The sequence below is a fragment of the Aotus nancymaae genome, unplaced genomic scaffold, assembly GCF_030222135.1.
Source record: "Aotus nancymaae isolate 86718 unplaced genomic scaffold, 86718_ANA_hifiasm-v0.15.2.pri h1tg000010l, whole genome shotgun sequence".
Taxonomy (NCBI): domain Eukaryota; kingdom Metazoa; phylum Chordata; class Mammalia; order Primates; family Aotidae; genus Aotus; species Aotus nancymaae.
This window is the reverse complement of record NW_026988421.1, coordinates 60,888,803-60,905,333: the sequence shown is the minus strand read 5'-3', so window position 1 is coordinate 60,905,333 and position 16,531 is coordinate 60,888,803. Positions and strand designations below refer to the sequence as shown.

General features: G+C 40.6%; 1 protein-coding gene across 1 annotated transcript in view; it reads right to left on the bottom strand.

Annotated features, from left to right (window-relative positions):
* The window catches only part of VPS26A (VPS26 retromer complex component A), a 50,159-nt gene extending 34,618 nt beyond the window's left edge, over positions 1–15,541 (bottom strand). Inside the window, exons 1-2 of the mRNA XM_012451432.3 lie at positions 15,406–15,541; positions 7,456–7,605 (exon numbers count right to left, since the gene is read on the bottom strand). Coding sequence (XP_012306855.1) covers positions 7,456–7,605; positions 15,406–15,408 — 153 coding nt within the window. The 5' untranslated portion in view covers positions 15,409–15,541. The remainder of the gene's footprint in view (positions 1–7,455; positions 7,606–15,405) is intronic.
* Positions 15,542–16,531: the final 990 nt, after the last annotated feature.

Here is a 16,531-nt window from a genome sequence, read left to right as displayed (position 1 = left end):
GGCATGGTGGCACGTGCCTGTGGTCCCAGCTACTTGGAAGGCTGAGGTGGGAAGATCACTTGGGCCTGAAAGGTCAAGGCTGCAGTGAGCCATGGTCATGCCACTGCATTCCAGCCTGGGCAACAGAACAAGATCTTCACACACACACACACAAAGTTTAGGAAAACAAATTTCAAGTAAAAATTAGCAACATAAATACATCAAGGTCAAATCCCATACAAAGTTATTTTAAGAAAAAAAAAAGAAGGAACAGAATGGCATTTCTACAGACAAGACAGATCAAAACTGTAATTTATTTCAAAACAGGCTATAAGATATTAAGAAAATGATACAATACACATGAAAGAAAATCTTAGGCTAGGGTGAGAAAAATCAGAAAATAATTAGAAATAGAAGAAAAAATCATTTTAGAAATAAAGGCTAAGCAGAAGGAATACAAGAGCAAAAAACCATACTCCAAAAATACTTAAAAATACTGATATTAAGAGCAGAAGAAAACCAAAGCAAAGGAATGTAACAAATACTAATTAATGGATGCAATTCATGAAAACTTTCCTCAAATGAAAAAACTGTCAACAATACTCTATACCAGAAGACAATGGAGTAACAGATTTAAAACACTCAAGAAAATGTAAGCCAAGGTTATTATATTCAGTAAAACTAACTTTCAAGTATAAAGGACATAAAAAGGCCATTATCAATATGCAAAAACTTAGGGCTTATTGTTCCCATGAGTATTTCCTGAGAAATCCATTAGACTCTAGTAGCTAGAGAATGAGCTTCAGACAGTGAAACAAAGAGACAAAGATACAAGGATTGGTGGTGCACATTATATATAAAACAACTATTTATAAAACCAGGACTAAGTGAGGGCTGAAAGGAAGCACACAGAGAGTATATAATTACTATACACTGTGACAGTGTATTTACTATGGTACATTTAAGAAATGTGAGTAAAACAGAAATAGCAAATGCTAAATATTTTTTAATTTCATAATCATATTGGTAGCAGTAATATGAGTATTGTTATTCTGAGACTATTGTGTATATAATGTAGGGTAAAGATAATGAGTAAATTATGGGATATGCTAATTACATCTTCCCCTTTGACTCTGAAAACCAATATTCTTGATGCAGAAGAAAGAAGATGCACATGTAACATAAGAAGTTAAGTAAAAGGCCAGGCGTGGTGGCTCACGCCTGTAATCCCAGCACTTCGAGAGGCCGAGGCGGGTGGATCACGAGGTCAAGAGATCGAGACTATCCTGGTCAACATGGTGAAACCCCGTCTCTACTAAAAATAAGAAAAATTAGCTGGGCATGGTGGTGCGTGCCTGTAATCCCAGCTACTCAGGAGGCTGAGGCAGGAAGAACTGCCTGAACCCAGGAGGCGGAAGTTGCGGTGAGCCGAGATCGCGCCATTGCACTCCAGCCTGGGTAACAAGAGCGAAACTCCATCTCAAAAAAAAAAAAAAAGAAGAAGTTAAGTAAAAACTTCTAATTCTGAAACTGAATTGGAAATGACAGTATGATTCCTGAGGTATTTTATCTTAAACAATATAAATAAATATATTTTTTAAATCTATATTTAAAAACCCTCCCCATCTATCCACTGACCAGCCTAGAAATATTGCTCAACACACTAGCAATGAGCAGTCCTTGCATGCAATTATGGCCTTAAAAGTTACGGCTGAGTGCAGGTATGAAGCAGAAACATAAAAGAGCTTCAAACATCTTGTCATACCAGTTAGCAAGAAAGCTACCAAAAACTCCTAGGGTCTTTGGCAGTTTATTAAAAACTTAAACATAAATTTAACATAAGACAGCAATTCCGCTCCTAGGTACATGCTCGAGAAAAAGGAAAGCATAGGTCGACACAAAACTACTACACAAATGTTGACAGCAGCATTAGTCACAACAGTGAAAAAATGGAAACATCCCAAATACCCATCAACTGGTGCATGGATAAACAAGAATGTGGTATAGCCATAAAATGGAATACTATTCATCAATAAAAAACAATGATATACTAATAACAAATGCTGCAATATGGATGAATCTCAAATACATTATACGAAATGGAAGAAACAAAACAGGAAAAGACCACACATTGTATAATTCCATTTATATGAAATGTCCAGAATAGGCAAATTCATAGAAACAGAGAGATCAGTGGTTGTCAGAGACTGGAGGGAGGGGAAATAGAGAATGACTGCTAATGGTACAGCATTTAAAAAAATTTCTGGAGTAATGAAAATGTTCTGGAATTAGTGGTGATGGCTGTACAACTCTAAATTTGCTAAAAATTTTAAGTACACTAAAATGGGTGGATTTTTATGGTGTATATATATCTCAATACAGCTTAAAAAAAGAAAAATCCTAGGGCCATGTCTGAAGGACACAAGAGTCAACACAAATGTGGTAGGTAGAATTCTAAGATAGCCCTCCATATTACTACCCCATGGTGTGCACATCTGTATAATCTTCTTGAGTGTAGGTGAGGCCAGTGAATATGATAGGATACCACTCCTGTGATGAGGTTACTAATCTGTTGATTTTTTAATTAATCAAAAGGGAGATTATCCTAGCCGGAACTGATCAAATCAGGTAAGCTCTTTAAAATAAGATGAATGTCAGACAGATGCTCTCCTCCTGGCCTTGAAGACAATGCAAACTGAGAGAAGAGGGCCATTCAGCAAGGGTCTGAGGGCAGCCTCAAGGAGCAGACAGCCAACTGCACAAGAAACAAGGCTATTAGTCATAGCACTACAAGGAAATTCCTGCCAAAAACCAGTGAGCCTGGAAGAGAATCCTGAACTTCAGAATAGACTGACCTTAGACTGATTTTAAGTCCCTGAGCATAGGATCCAGCTAACCCATACTTGGACTTCTAACTCACAAAAATCCTAAGACATAAATTTCTTATTTTAGGCTGCTAAGTTTGTATTAACTTGTTATATAGGATTGTACAACTGGAGCTTCAATAGGGTAATATTTATAAACATCAAGTATGTTTAAATCATGAGCTTATAAATGTTATTGAGAAATAAAACCAATGGTTTACACCTTTGTAGGATAAGGAACCAATTTATTATTTTTTAAGACAGGCCAAAAAAGGAAAAAGGTCAAGCATTTTTTTTTCTATATGAGCTGTACCACTGGGTAACAAAACAAGAAATAAATAACATCTCTTTATAAATATATTCCATCTAATAAATAAAAACAAAAGGACAGAATTTAAAATATCACCATTCTGCAACCCCCAAAGAGTTAAAGCAATCTAGGTACTGAGTATCAACAGTTGCAAAAAAGAAAAAAGACAGAGAAAGAAAACCAGACATTTTGAACCTGCAATGAAAAAAGATACCACTACCTATATTCCTGCCAGAAGAATCAGACTTGAGTCTGATTCAAGCCTCTGGACCTAGCTGCCAACTTATAGGCAATAACTGTACCATGAACACACAAAAATAGAAAACTCTACAATTCAAATGACCAATGTGCTCTTCAACAGATATTATAAGTTAAAGAAAGGTATGAAGAGGTAACCTGAGATTAAGAGAGATTTAAAAACCATATCAAGTTTTTCTTCCTTTTTTTTTTTTTGAGACGGAGTTTTTCTTGTTGCCCAGGCTGGAGGGCAACGGCTTGATCTCGGCTCACTGCAACCTCCACCTCCTGGATTCAAGTGATTCTCCTGCCTGAGCCTCCTGAGTAGCTGGGATTATAGGCATGCGCCACCAAGTCCGGCTAATTTTTTTGTATTTTTAGTAGAGACGGGGTTTCTCCATGTTGGTCAGGCTAGTCTTGAACTCCCGACTTCAGGTGATCCACCTGCCTTGGCCTTCCAAAGTGCTGGGATTACAGGCATAAGCCACCTCGCCCGGCCCAACAAATTTTTCTTAAATGAGCAAAACTAAGCAAGAAACACAAGAAAGTTTACTACTATAAAAGTCAGTACAGTGGTTACTTTTGAGGGGATGGGAGTGTGATGGAGACAGGACACATGGGGTAGCTGGCAAAGTACTACTTCTTGACTTGGATGGTGATTATAAGAAAATATGCCTTATAATAACTTATTTTTGTTGTGTATATTTTCTAGATGTGTTTTGTTTTTCAATAAACATTAAAAATGAAAAAAACCTCAGACCAATAAACAATCAGATTCAAGATACAGTAACTTTTGAACAGAAAATACTTACCTATAAGAGATCTTATCATTTTAAAAAATGTGATCTATAGTTGGTCAGGTCTATGTATGATTTCTAGCAATTCCAAAATGTAATTTTTCAAAAAATTATTTATTTAGTGGTAGAGATGGGATCTTGCTATGTTGCTCAATCTGGTCTTGAACTCTTGGGCTCAACAATCCTCCCTTCTTGGCCTCCCAAAGTGCTGTGACTACAGGCATGAGCCACCACACCCAGGACCAAAACGTAATTTGAACATCAACTATTCTTTTTTAAAAACACACTGGAGTAACTCTATTTCTCGCTTAAATATCCCCCTTTTCCTTTATCCCATAAACATCATCCATGAACATTCAGTTGGTCCAGATGACATAAAATTACTTTAAACTAGACTGAGAATATTTTCTGTAAAACTTAAAAACAGTAAATAGGTGCTGTGGCCCATGCCTAGAATCTCAGCACTTTGAGAAGCCAAGGCGGGTGGATCACCAGGTCAGGCTTTCAAGATCAGCCTGGTCAACATAGTGAAACCCTATCTCTTTGTGTTTTCTTTTGTTGTTGTTGTTGTTTTGTGAAACCCCATCTCTACTAAAAAAAATACAAAAAGTTAGCCAGGTGTGGTGATGGGCACCTGTAATCCCAGCTACCCAGGAGGCTGAGGCAGGAGAATCGCTTGAACCCAGAAGGTGGAGGTTGCAGCAAGCCCAGATCACATCACTGCACTCCAGCCCAGGCGACAATGCAAGGCTCCATCTCAAAAAACAACAACAACAACAACAAAAAATTGTAAATCAACCAAATAATTTTTTTTTAAGACAGAGTCTTGCTCTGTCACCCAGGCTGGAGTGCAGTGGCACAGTCTCAGCTCACTGCAACCTCCACCTCCCGGGTTCAAGTGATTCTCCTGCCTCAGCCTCCTGAGTAGCTGGGACTACAGGCACGTGCCATCTTACCAGACTAATTTTTGTATTTTTAGTAGACACAGGGTTGCATTAAGTTGGCCAGGCTGGTCTTGAACTCCTGACCTTGTGATCCGCCCGCCTCTGCCTCCCAAAGTGCTGGGATTACAGGCGTGAGCCACCACGCCCAGCCAAACCAAATAAATATTTAGTAAAAGCCTATTATATAATCAACACTATGATGTATTGTATGGAAAATAAAGAAGTACACTCTAATCCTCTAATCTTAAGGAGCTTACAACTTAGCAGGAGAGATATTTACATGTCATATCTATAAATGAAATATCTGAGATATTAGGTTCAGTCTCCCTAGAAAGAAAACTAGATTGGTATTCCTAAACCCTCAGCCCATTAACAAGTTGTTTCAATAGGCCAAACACTACTACTTTTACTCTTCTTTCATTTGACATGCTTCATCCTTTTGAGGATTGTCTGCTCTTCTTTAGGTCTCTCTTTTTCCTCCATCTTTTTTTTTTTCAAATAGAGATGGGGTCTCCCCATGTTGCCCAGGATAGTCTCGAACTCCTGGGCTCAAGTGATCCTCCCTCTTCAGCCTCCCAAGGTGCTGGGATTAAAGGTGTGAGCCACCACACTTGGCCTTTTTCTTTTTCCATCTTTTAAAAGGACGAGTACAAGGGAAGTAAAGTTGAAAACCAAAAAATTCACTTCAGATTCAACACTAAGACCCCAATAGGTAATCTGGCAAAGGACCAGAAAAGACAATGCAGTACAATTAAAAAAAAAAAAAAAACCTCAAATGGCTGGTAAATAAATCTAAGTCCAACCAAAGAAATGCAAATTAAAATAATGAGACTGTTCCTCCCTATCAAAATAGCAAACCCGACAAAGCAATCATATTCAATGCTGTCTTGGGTGAAAAAGATCCAAAGATGGACATGTAATTTAATGCAAATACATTTTCCAGGTTAATGTGTATTAAGATCCTTCAGATATTACATATATTTTGGCCTAGCAGCTCACTTTCAGGAATCTATTCTAAGGAAATAATGCTGTCCTACAGAAATTTAGAGAAAAATTTATGTATACAGATGTCCACATTAAAAAAGATATGAAGAAAGGCATCTGAAAAACAGAAACTACTTAAATATCCAACAATGGAGGAAAAGGTATGCTTACTATATTACATATAAACATTAATTAATGCAGAGATTAAGAAGAAACACACCCAAATTTTAAGTGAATTATTTCTATATGAAAAGACAATATAGATATTATTTCCCAAACTGTCTACCACATGAATATGTTAATTAAACAAGCAGGTGAGAAAAATCCTAGTATTCTATATTTAAAAAACTACTTCAAATGTTTTGTGGCTTGCTTTTGTCTATGATATTACTATTCTCCACTATCACTGACCACTAATAGGCATTGATCATATTACCTAAATTAAAAGAATAATCGGCCAGTGTGATGGCCCAAATCTGTGATCCCAGCACTTTTGTAGGCCTAGGTGGGTGGACTGCTTAAGCCCAGAAGTTCAAGACCAGCCTGGGCAACATGGAGAAACCCCATCTCTACAAAAAAATACATAAATTAGCTCAAGTGGTAGTGTGTGCCTGTAGTCCCAGCTACCAGGGAGGCTGAGGTAGAAGAATCACCTGAGCCCAGGAGTACAAGGCTACAGTCAGCTATGATCACACCACTGCACTCTGCTTGAGCAACAGAGTGAGACCCTATTTCCAAACAAAACAAAACCCCAAAAACAAAAAACCTTATACATCACTGGATAAAGAAAAGGGGAAAAAAGTGAAACCTTATAGAAGGCATTATAAACATATCTGACCATGCATAGACACATTCCAAAAGTACTCAAGTCCTCTACAGAGTACCTAGAAATGAGATCAACAGACAATAGTAGCAGTACAGAGAGGTAAGCTATGAAGAATGAGAAAGAAACCTTTACTCTCAATTGCTAACTTTATGTTAAAGGAAAAATAAACTTTGGGTGAATTATAGCTCTGATCTGGAGAAACTGTCTGAAACCAGACAGAAGCACACAATCACAAACAGGAAAAAAAAATTTTTTTTTCATGAACCACACAGGAGACTTAAACAGAAAAATTTGCATGAAATTTAGAGACTCTTCCCCTGAAAGCTTTCCAGGGTAAAAATCTTTCCTTTGCAGGAAAGATTATGTTCTAATGAATCAAAGATTTTAGCTGACCTTTGGGAAAAAAATAACTCTCTCTCATAAAATTACTCAAATTTAAGAAACAGCACAGACCACTTTGATAACTAATTCTGATATCCTATAAGTAGATAGTTTTGTCAAACAAAAGATTTACCTTTCCTGAAACAGATTCTCCATCATAGAAGAGATAGTGTTTTTCTACTTTGCCATCTTCAGTTTTCATTTCGGCCATTTTCCTGGTTTCCCCATCGTTAAGAACAATATCGATCTCACAAATTGGACCAAAAAAGCCTCCAAGAAAACTCTGAAATAAAATGAAATATTATCATATTTAGTCAGTCACTACATTTTGTTAATTTGAATTTAATTACCTATGACCTGCAGTTAAATAGACTGCAAATCTTTGCGTTCATAAGGAAATGATAAAAACTTTTATCAAGGTCAGGCGCAGTGGCCTACGCCTGTCATCCCAGCACTTTGGGAGGCCGAGGCAGGCAGATGACCTGAGGTCGGGAGTTCAAGACCACCTTGACTAACATGGAGAAACCCTGTCTCCACTAAAAATACAAAATTAGCTGGGCGTGGTGGAGCATCCCTATAATCCCAGCTACTCGGGAGGCTGAGGCAGGAGAATTGCTTGAACCTGGGAGGCAGAGGTTTCAGTGAGCTGAAATCACATCATTGCACTCCAGCCTGGGCCACAAGAGCAACACTTCGTTTCAAAAAAAAAAACATATCAAATGCCACATCAAAGGGCGCAGTGGCTCATGCCTGTAATTCCAGCACTTTGGGAGGCCAAGGTGGGCAGATCACCCGAGGTCAGAAGTTCGAGACCAGCCTGACCAATATGATGAAACCCCATCTCTACAAAAAATACAAAAATTAGACAGGCATGGTGGCATGTGCCTGTAATCTCAGCTACTTGGGAGGCTGATACAGGAGAATCGCTTGAACCCGGGAGGCAGAGGTTGCAGTGAGCCAAGATTGTGCCATTGCACTCCAGCCTGGGCAAGAATGAAACTCCATCTCACCAAAAGAAATGCTACATCAAAACTGAGCAAATTGAGTATAATACTAAGTTATAATAATGAGCAACTTGAGTACAATGTTAAGAGGGCAGATTTTATGTTACATGTTTTTTTTAACCACAAAAAAGACCAAAAAAAAAAAAAACCCTAAACAAATTCCAGCATACTATAATTTCAATCATTTCTATATCAAACCACTATAAAAAATCAAATATTAACAGATATCAGAAATCCAAGAAGCTAATTCTTAACAGCCTAGCCAACATGGTGAAACCCCATCTCTTTTTCAAAACTCTGTGTAAAAATTAGTCAGGCTGGCCGGGCGCGGTGGCTCACGCCTATAATCCCAGCACTTTGGGAGGCCGAGGCGGGTGGATCACAAGGTCAAGAGATCGAGACCATCCTGGTCACCAAGGTGAAACCCCGTCTCTATTAAAAATACAAAAATTAGCTGGGCACGGTGGCGCATGCCTGTAATCCCAGCTACTCAGGAGGCTGAGGCAGGAGAATTGCCTGAACCCAGGAGGCGGAGGTTGCGGTGAGCCAAGATCGCGCCATTGCACTCCAGCCTGGGTAACAAGAGTGAAACTCCATCTCAAAAAAAAAAAAAAAAAATTAGTCAGGCATGGTGGCACATGCCTATAGTTCCAGCTACTCGGGAAGCTGAGGCAGGAGAATCAGTTGGACCTGGGAAGCAGAGGTTGCAGCCAGCGAAGATGGCAACACTGCCCTCTAGCCTGAGAGCAAGAATTTGTATCAAAAAAAGAGTGTTCCTTGGATGAATCTGGAAACCATCATTCTCAGCAAACTGACACAAGAACAGAAAGCCAAACACCGTATGTTCTTACTCATAGGTGGGTGTTGAACAACGAGAACACATGGACTCAGGGAGAAGAACATCACACACTGGGGGCAGTTGGGGGGGGGTAGGGGAGAGACAGTAGGAGGTGAGGAGGGGGGATAGGGAGTGATAACATGGGGAGAAATGCCAGATATAGTATGCACCTAAAGTAAAATAAATAAATAAAAAAATAAAATAAAAGAGTGTTCATAAGTATTGTTCGTAATAGCCCCAAATAGAAACAATCCAAAAATCAACAAGAATGGATATATATATTTTGGTATTTATTCATACAAATGGGAACACCAAATTAGCAATAGAATTAGAGGAGATACAACTACACACAAGAATGAATCTCATACACCTGATGTTGAGTGAAGAGGCCAGACACAAAAGGAATATACACTGTATAATTCCACTCATATAGTAAGTAAAAAATATGTAATATACATTACGGTATTAAAAGTCAGGCAATGACTGAAAGCATAAAGGGAGCATTTGGCTGCTAGTAATGTTCTGGCTGTTTTTTTTTGTTTTTTTTTTTTTGAGACAGAGTTTCGCTCTTGTTACCCAGGCTGGAGTGCAATGGTGCGATCTCGGCTCACCGCAACCTCCGCCTCCTGGGTTCAGGCAATTCTCCTGCCTCAGCCTCCTGAGTAGCTGGGATTACAGGCACGTGCCACCATGTCCAGCTAATTTTTTGTATTTTTAGTAGAGACGGGGTTTCACCACGTTGACCAGGATGGTCTCGATCTCTTGACCTCGTGATCCACCCGCCTCGGCCTCCCAAAGTGCTGGGATTACAGGCGTGAGCCACCGCCCGGCCCCCCTCTGGCTGTTTTTTTTATCTGAGCATTTGATACAGAGGTATTTCACTTGGTGAAAATTCATCAAGCTATATACCTATTTGTGTACTTTTCCACAGATATTTTACTCCAACTGTTATTTTAAACACATAGACACACACGCAAAGTATTCTCTAATGTGGTCTGCATATATCTGACACTACTCATCTCTCCAGCCACTCAGCCTGGTCCATTGTTCAGAGTTCTTTCTTCAATAACTCCAATCTGCCAGTGTCCTCCTTGTCTTAGAGTCAAGCAAAGTATTCTTAACCTAATTCACTCTTTGAGTTTCAGTTTGACTCCCTCTCCAAGAGACCTTCCCTGATTTCCTAATCAAAACTGCATTCTTCAAATTTAGGTTTCACAAGGCTTATTTAGTACCTGACTCTCCTACTGAACTGTAAACTCTATGAGGCTCATCTAAGGCAGCGTATGGCATTTAGTAGAAAGCATTCAAATACCTGTTGAATGTTAAATTACTTTTGAACAAACATACACCATTCTAACAGAAAATAAATGAATACACAAGATAAATTAACTGAAATCTAGAAGAGTTGGTAATATTAGCCTTTCCCAGCAAATTATTATTGGTATAGTAGCATACTATGCCAGTGGAACTTATATTAAATCTCAGTTCTGTCCTCACTTGCGAGAGTCGTCAGTTTGCTTTCTGTTATCTTATTTTGTGACTATGAAGGGCACAAGGTGATGCTATACTCAAATGAGATAATGTTTTCCTAAATCCTATATTAACAAAAGGGATTATAATTTTAAGAAACCAACTAAAAGAATTACCAGATTAGTACTTTTGATATATGCAGCAAATTTTCTTTTTGACAAGATATTTTCATCTTTTCTGGCAAAATTATAAACAAACTCAAATTTTAACCAAAAAACTAATTTTAATCAGAAAACTATTTCAAACTAATTTAGCAAAAAGAGAATGAAAAGCATTAGTGATCAGTCACACACACTGTTCATTCCTAGGTAGCTTTCTTATTCCAAGTCTTAAAACTCAAAACTTGCTCAAAATGGTAAATTTTGAAATACTGTAGTACATTTTCTCCTAAGGGCTATAGAATGTATAGCAGCTCAAAATCAAGCACCTCATATTTACTAATCAAATATGTGCTGAGCTAGCAGGGTAGAGGGGTTGTGTGGGAGGAGCAATTGTGAAAGGGTAGAAGACAACTCTTGAAGTAGCAGTCTATTTTAGATGGAAAAACAAAATCAGCTACATTGAAAGATAATGTAATTGGCAGGGAGAGCAGTAAGAATGAGCTCTCCTTCCTTATGACATCCACATTAACTCATTTGAGTTATAAAACAGAGAGAAAAATTTAATTTTTTTTTTTTTTTGAGACAGTGGTATGATCTCAGCTGACTGCAACCTCTGTCTCCTGGGCTCAAGCAAACCTCCCACCTCAGCCTCCCAAGTAGCTGGGACTACAGGTGCTCACCACCACAACCGGCTTGTTTTTATATTTTTTGTAGAGAGAGGGTTTCCGCCACATTGCCCATCACAAACTCCTGGGCTCAAATAATCCACCCACCTCAGCCTCCCAAAGTGCTGGTATTATAGGCATGAGCCATCTTCCTTGGCCTTAAAATTAATTTTCTCATTCCTCCTGACACTTCCCAGAGCTACTTAAAAGAAAAATGAGATTGGAAACTATAAAAATTGTTTACAGAGAAAAGGAATTATAACTTTTTTCCATATGCACATACTTAACACACATAGAGCTCCACTTATGGTTTGAAAGCTGAAATTAAAAAATCAAATCACCAAAGTTAAACAAAATTTTAATAGAACTAAAATTGCCACTAATTAAAATAGTATAAACAAAGTTTCATTTTATAAAACTTCACAATTAACTAACAATGTAATCATAAACAATGTTTTATTTTGACAACGTTCTTTAAATTTTTAAATTCCTAAACATTAAAAATATGTGGAAAACTACATGCTATCCTCTATTATTTTCTGGGTGCAAGAAATATTTCACAAGTTTTTTAAAGAGTAGCCAGGCACAGTGGCTCACACCTGTAATCCTAGTACTTTGGGAGGCTGAAGCAGGAGGAGCGCTTGAGCCCAGAAGTTCAAGATTAGCCTGGTCAACATAGCTAGACTCCCATTTCTAAAAAAAATTTTTAAATTAGCCCAGTGTAGTGGTGTGTGCCTTCCGTCCCAGCTACTTGGGAAGCTGAATAAGGAGGACTGCCTCAACCCAGGAGGTCAAGGCTGCAGTGAATCACTCCTAACTGGGCGACAGAGAAACAGCTTGTCTCAAAAAAGAAAGATACTTTTCAATACAATCAAAACACTAAAATTGGAAGTAATCAAAAGGCGTTTTTTAAAAGCCTAGTATAGCAAATGCAGAAAAGTAATAGGTTGAGTAATAAATTACTGCACTTTACCAAGTTAACTATTCCGTGAGAATACAGCATTGGTTTAACATTTTTTTTTTTTTTACAGTAGAGCACATCAAAGATGAACTAGTGGGCAGAGGGCAGTGGCTCACGCCTGTAATCCCAACACTTCGGGAGGCCAAGGCGGGCAGATCACTTGAGACCGGGAGTTTTAGACCAGTCTGGCCAACAGGCGAAACCCCGTCTCTCTACTAAAAGTACAAATAAAAAAACTGGCCAGGATGGTGGCACAATCCTGTAGTACCAGCTACTTGGGAGGCTGAGGCTGGAGAATCACTTGAACTCGTGGGGTAAGTTGCAGTAAGCCGAGATTGCGCCACTGCACTCTAGCCTGGGCGACAGAGCGAGGCTCCAACTCAAAAAAAAAAGAACTAGTCTTAATAAAAAAAACACCTCCAGAAAATTGCGGATATCTTACACTTTACAGGTAGAGAACAAAAAGAAAAAATAACTGAGGAAAAATGCTTGTCTTTTAGAAGCCATTGAAAGAGAAAGATTCTCTACCCAAAGTCTTGCTTTCAAAGTTTTTCCAAGACGTGCAACTTGTGTCATTTGAAATAAAGGGTCTTGAAATTAAATTATTTTTCTAATTATTCACAATCAAATTATGATACTTCTGATGGGTTGAAGAGGAAGTAAAATACAGAACTGTCAGGATGTTAAAGAGTAGAAGGAAAGGGAATAAAATTTGTTGAGGGTTAGGATCTGTTGTAATGTATACAGAAATTTTGAGATTTTTTTTTTTTTTTTTTTTTTTTGAGACGAAGTCTCCCTTTGTCACCAGGCTGGAGTGAAGTGCAGTGGCGCGATCCTGGCTCACCACAACCTCAGCCTCCCAGGTTCAAGCGATTCTCCTGCCTCAGCCTCCTGAGTACCTAGGGTTACAGGTGTGCACCACCATGCCCAGCTACTATTTTTATTTTTAGTAGAGATGGGGTTTCACCATGTTGGTCAGGCTGGTCTCAAACTCCTGACCTCGGGTGATCCGCCCGCCTCAACCTCCCAAAGTGCTGGGATTACAGGCATGAGCCACCGCACCTGGTGACATCTTTTAACTGCAAAAATACTACTCACTTCTTTTGGTAAAGATATGTTCAAGGGAGCATTTGGAATACTGCAATTTTCAGGATCAATTCTTAATATGCAAGTTAAAACTCTTAGGGAGCTTTTAAATAACTGAACTGCAATATATATGACTATAAAAACATGCTAGCAGTTGTTTTTTTACAGTTTTTTAATCTTGGCCTAAACCTCCTATCACTGACTTTAGGTTAATTTACGATTTTTCTTATAATTGTAAACCCAATATGGAACATTACCAATTAGCAAAAATACGTGTAGACACATAAAAAGGCAACAAACTTTTTAGTCCTCATTGAAGGAATTTCATTAAGTCCAGTAGATGTAAAGAAATGCAACTCATTGCATTTCTGAGGTGGAAAGCTGGCTCTCAAAATTCATTCACTTGGCCCATACACAAGCAATGAAACAGCAAATTTTCATACATATATTACACCTGCACCCATTTCAACGTTTTAAAGTTTTACAATTTAGTTTGTTTGACGAGTAACTTGAAAATAAACTGCTCGAACATAATTCAAAAAAGCTTATTAAGAGTAATAATTACAAATGTAAGCAAAAAATAGGAGGACCTTTTAAGTTTTCTTTTCAAATGATATTCAATTAAAGAAGACTACCTTAACTCCCCGACTAGGCAAGGTCCCCCAATACTTCCTTCTTAGTATATGTCACAATTCCAATTTCCACGTTAAACAAATAATTTACACAAATAAACCTTTATCTCTCCCTACATTGTAAGCTATAAGAGAGCAGGTAGGCGCTGTTTCCGTTTTACTTGAGTCTCTGGGCATACCTGAGCAATTATTTGTTGAATGAAAGAAAAAGAACTCTAAGAATGAACATGAATGTCTGTTTTTTTTTGTTTTTTTTTTTAATGAAAGCAACTCCATTACTGATTTTAAAAGTTATTTATTCAAAGTAACTTTAAAAAACATTAACCTGGCTTGGCCTTTTAGCCAAAAGTCTCAAGCACTCTATTGAATCAGTGAGCTTTGGGAAAGCAGGTAGTATTAGGAAAGCATACAGTAGGCGCTCAATGTACGCTTGCTAAATGAAGCGAATTGACTACTACCACCATCAAATGGGTAAAATGAGATCTAACCTAGAGGAGACTGCCGACACCCAGTTAAATACCACTATGCCTAGGTTAGTGCTTCCACGGACTGTGGTGAAAGCACCGATTCCCCTCCCTCCTCTGCTTCCCAGGCCGTTTCAACAACCCAGAGCGTTAAGTTCAGTGAAATGGCTTGGGGACGAAAATGAGAGCCAATGCTTAAAACGGCGGCCACCAAACGGGTGTCCCCCATTCCAACGTCCTTTTATTTTTCTCTCCCATTTTACAAGTGTCAACATGAAAGCCTGAACTGGGGTCATGAAATCAAAGAATGTCACCATAGTTTTAAAATATCAGAGTTTATCAAGTTCGTGACACACTGAGGGCCCAAGTCCCCTGCAGAGTCCGGAGCTGGGGGGCTCCCAGGTCACCCCACCTGGATGGAAGCAAGGCTGCCCGGGAGGAGAGCAGGGACTAGCTACCTAGGAAGGGGAGGCGGCGACGAGCCCTCGCAGAGGCGGGGTCCGAGTCCCCAGCCAGGGCCCCTATTAGGCGGTCGAAGAACGCGGGCAGAGGCTCCGACACGGCCGGGAGAGCACGCCGCCGCCGCCGCTGCCGCCTATAGGTGCTCGGGCCTCGCCGAGACCGGGAAGAGGTGGCGCTGCCCGCTCTTCCCAGACCCGGGGGTGGCCCAACAGGCCTAACCCAGCTCCCCGCCCTGCTCGCCCGTCTCCTCCTCCGGCGACGCCCGGCCCGCGGTTGGCTGGCCCGCCGCGCACTCCAGGGTGAGGGCGGGAGGCGAGCGCGCGGGCCACCGCGCACTCACCATTGTCAGCGCCGCCGCCGCGTCCCCCCGACTCCACTCCTCTTCCCTCAGGAGAACTCCCAGCCCCGGCTCCCTCCGCTCCGGCGCCCCGTCACGTGACCTCGGGCCGCTAGCCACACGTGACCGCTCCCTTCCTCTCCCCTTCCCCCCGCACCCTTCCCTCTCCCAGCCTGCCACCCCGCCCTGCTGGCCGCCCGGCCCTCCGGGAAGCGGCCGCTTGGAGGCGGGGCCTCAGGCTCCACCCCTCGGAGGTCGGGGCGGGGACGGGCAGTTAACGTCGGGTGGGCGGGGCTTGGCCGGACGCAGGTTCGCGGGCAGCACCAGGCAGGTATTTCAGTCACCCGCCTGGCGGTTCTGTGTACGGCCTCTTTGCCACACCCAGTTCCTCCTCTCTGTGGAAGTTTGAACGGCTGGGAAGGAAGGATAAAAGGAAGGATTCTTCCAGAGGCGCTCTCCTTGGCTGGGTCCCTGGGTTGCAGGAGCGAATAGGAGCCCTGCTTCCTTAGGCCTAGCTAAGAGATGTGCTCTCCTTGTCCCGGACGAGGCGTTCTGCCACCTTGCCTGAACGCAGTCCCGCTCCACCTCCGTCTGAGTCTGGGTTTTCTTAACTTGGCTTTCTTGCTTCTGAAGAGAAGACCAATAGAAAAAAATCCTAGGGTACAACTTTCCTTGCTTCTCAAAGTCCACAGATAGCTCCTGAGCGACCCACCCTGAGCCGGGAGGGCTCAAACCCACCGTTCCACCCCGCCTTTCTGAGAGGCCAAAGGCGTTCCCCAAAAGTCCCGCGGTGCTGCTGAAGACTACGCTGGCCTGAACTGTGTCCTCCTCCCTAGGGTAAGCCTCCAGGACCTCCAGATGAAGAAAATACTGTGTGGGATTTCAAAGCATAGTGTTGAACGACTACAGTGCACTCTATGCATCACCAAAGCAGATGAAAAATCCATCCCTGAACGTACTATCATTACCTCACCTTAACAAAACAAAATCAAGTTTGTGAGGCAAGGCCAGAAAGCGGGTCTCAAAAAAAAATTTCTTTCATACTTAATTCTCAGTGTGAGCCTCAAATTTAAAAGAATTGAAATCAGAGTATCATCTCTAACCGCAATAGAATTAAACTAGCAATCAA